Below are 3,221 nucleotides of genomic sequence, written 5' to 3' on the forward strand. Positions count from 1 at the left end.
GTAATGCCACACTGTGTAAATGAGCCCAGAGTAATAAGTGTAATGCCATGGTTCAGTGGCACAGAGACCAAGAGCTCCCATCAAAACAGATGAACAAACCAACGAGGCATTGTGTGAAACATACAGAGAAATGTTTTCTCTACATAAAACAAGCATTTAAGGCATGTTATTGGTGTTTGATGGAAGCAAAGACAAAAGTGACAATGCTCAGCTCGCCATGGAAGAGTTGCTGAGTTTGCATTTGTTAAATACGTCAAAAGTGTTGGTTATGAAAACAATATTAGTAAATTGTGCTTTCTTGCAGTAGCATACAAGCTGAGGCACAGACGCACATCTCTACAATCATAAAACACCTTCATTCATGTTCAGTCTTTTCCCCACACAGGAGTGTGGATTTGTAAAGTGTCCTTTGATCATATTTTTTATCAGCAATAAAGTGTAAATATTGAAGTTAAAAGCATGCAGGTATGTGTGTGTCCTGCCCTTTGCTGAGGCACACACTCACATCTCCACAATCTAAAACAACCTTTATGTAACGGTTCAAGACTTTACAGGTTTGGACACAAATGCAGACACTGGACACAGACAGGAGCAGTTCAGTGATATTTAACAACAAACAACAAAAACAAACCATACAAAAAGTTTATGTGAATGTAAGGCAGGGAGAGTCCTCAAACAAAGCAACAAACTTTACAATGATGACAAAGGTGAATCAAACTCAAAACATCCAACAGAGGAGACACACAAATCCAAGTCCAGGGAAAGTAATAATCCAAATGAATCCATGCAGGGGAAAAAATACAAGTAACAAAATTCAGAAGACATGAGGAAATTGACTTCCCATAGTGCATCCTGTTGCCATGTGATGTAAAAGAAAACGTGATTCATCAGATCAGGCCACCTTCTTCCATTGCTCTGTGGTCCAGTTCTGATGCTCACGTGTCCATTGTTGGTGCTTTCACCACAGGGGTCAGCATGGACACCCTGACTGGTCTGCAGCTATGCAGCCCCATATGCAACAAACTGCAGTGCACTGTGTATTCTGACACCTTTCTATCAGAACCAGCATTAACTTCTTCAGCAATTTGAGCAACAGTAGCTTGTCTGTTGGATCAGACCACACGGGTCAGCCTTTGCTCCCCACAAGCATCAAAGAGCCCTGGCCGCCCATGACCCTGTCACCAGTTCACCACTGTTCCTTCCTTGGACCACTTTTGATAGATACTGACCACTGCAGACTGGGAACATCCCACAAGAGCTGCAGTTCTGGAGATGCTCTGACCCAGTCATTTAGCCATCACAATTTGGCCCTTGTCAAACTCACTCAAATCCTTATGCTTGCCCATTTTTCCTGCTTCTAACACATCAACTTTGAAGACAAAATGTTCACTTGCTGCCTAATATATCCCACCCACTAACAGGTGCCATGATGAAGAGATAATCAGTGTCATTCACTTCACCTGTCAGTGGTCATGTTATTCCTGATCAATGTAATTTGTTACCATGACAATGAAGGTCACCTGACTATGGATATTTTATATGGGAAGTCTTGCTGTATTACATGTGTGCAAAATCATACTTTGCCGTACGCAATTACACAATGTGACAATATAAAGTCATTGTCATTTGTATGTAGATTAAGGAGAGAAGGATGGAGGTGCATTATGGGTATGACCCAGCTTCTTATTTTGATCTGTCTCTCATGAGTCTTCTGAGTTCAGAGAAGTTTCAATATGGAATTCTACTGCTTTGAGTTCCCCTTTAAGATACGCCCTGGACAATGATATGCTAATGAGCCCTGAAGAATAACTTATGTGAATATACTGCTCAGTGTCACAGACCAAGAGCTCCCATCAGTACAGATGCACAAACCAAATCAGCATGTTGTGAAACACACAGAGCACTAAAACTAACTGAAAATCTCTCTCTACAGAAAACTACATCCTACTAACTTTCTTCATTTAAGGCATATTAATGTAAATGTCACTTCACTATTGATGATCATTTATACATGGAATCTAACTTTTCTGTCAACAGGCCTGATGATGTTTTTGAGAAAACACATGTCTGTCACACTACAGCCACCACCACCAAGTACTTGTTATATATTATTTTTGGCTCTTTATCATCTGTTATAATGTGTGGGAACCTTCTTGTAATAACCTCCATCATTTACTTCAAACAGCTCCACACTCCTACAAACTTCCTCATCCTCTCTCTTGCTGTAGCTGACCTGCTTGTTGGGGTTGTAATTTTGCCTTATGGAGTGATACCAGTTAAACTAAAGTTTTGTGTGATAATGCTCACAGTTGATCTCTATCTGTGCTCATCTTCAATTCTGACCTTGTGCTTCATTTCTGTTGACAGATATTATGCTGTGTGTCAGCCTCTGAGGTACAGAACTAAAATAAATGTCCGTGTTACTGTGATCATGATCCTGCTGAGCTGGACTTTACCTGCTTTTGGTCACATAATACCAGTTTTACATGATATTTTTTGCTTTTTCCTCCCAGCTATCATAATGTGTGCCATCTACCTAAAGATTTTGATTGTGGCACAGAGACAGGCACGCAGCATCCAGAACACAACCTGTCAGAGCACAAAGTCTGGAAGTAAGATGGAGAGAAAGGCGACTAAAACTCTGGCTATTGTGATGGGAGTTTTTCTCATCTGTTGGTCTCCTTTCTTTATTTATATGGCCTTTTACCATTCAATGATTTTAAGTGCATCACCTACTTTTTTTGCATTTAGGTATCTTGGATGGTCAAATTCAGTGCTCAATCCATTCATCTATGGTTTCTTTTACAGCTGGTTTCGATCAGCTTTCAGAATGATCATTTCTGGGAAAATATTTCAAGGTGATTTTACTCATTCTAAGCTCTCTTGACTCATGACTTGCTGGTAATCATCACTAGTTTGACTCTGAAGATTTACATCTCTTTCTACTGCAGCTCATATAAAATCAGCCACTGTACAATACATAAAGTATCTGTATGTACAACTCAGTACACAGATAGCAGTACATAGTAAACAGTACATACAATAATCTCAATGTTAATGTCTGTTAATAATCACAGGATCCACATATCTCATAGTTTTCCTCATTTCTTACTGTATGTATTCAGTCATAGATGCTGTATAATGAATGCAGGAGTACAGCTCTGAAGTTCTCTGTGATAAACTTGAGGAATTAATTGATGTTGAAGTGATCTTTCTCTTAC

The 3,221-nt window shown here is 39.6% G+C and overlaps 1 protein-coding gene across 1 annotated transcript; it reads left to right on the forward strand.

The window, feature by feature from the left end:
* Positions 1-2,011: 2,011 nt before the first annotated feature.
* Positions 2,012-2,887, forward strand: LOC146314009 (trace amine-associated receptor 1-like). The gene has a single exon (XM_084737049.1). The coding sequence runs from the start codon at positions 2,012-2,014 to the stop codon at positions 2,885-2,887; it is 876 nt and encodes a 291-aa protein (XP_084593175.1).
* Positions 2,888-3,221: the final 334 nt, after the last annotated feature.

This window comes from Lutjanus erythropterus, chromosome 15 (genome assembly GCF_056507025.1).
Source record: "Lutjanus erythropterus isolate fLutEry1 chromosome 15, fLutEry1.hap2, whole genome shotgun sequence".
Taxonomy (NCBI): Eukaryota; Metazoa; Chordata; class Actinopteri; order Lutjaniformes; family Lutjanidae; genus Lutjanus; species Lutjanus erythropterus.

Coding starts and splice junctions, on each gene's coding strand:
- LOC146314009 (XM_084737049.1), top strand. CDS start 2,012: ATGGAATCTAACTTTTCTGTCAACAGGCCTGATGATGTTTTTGAGAAA.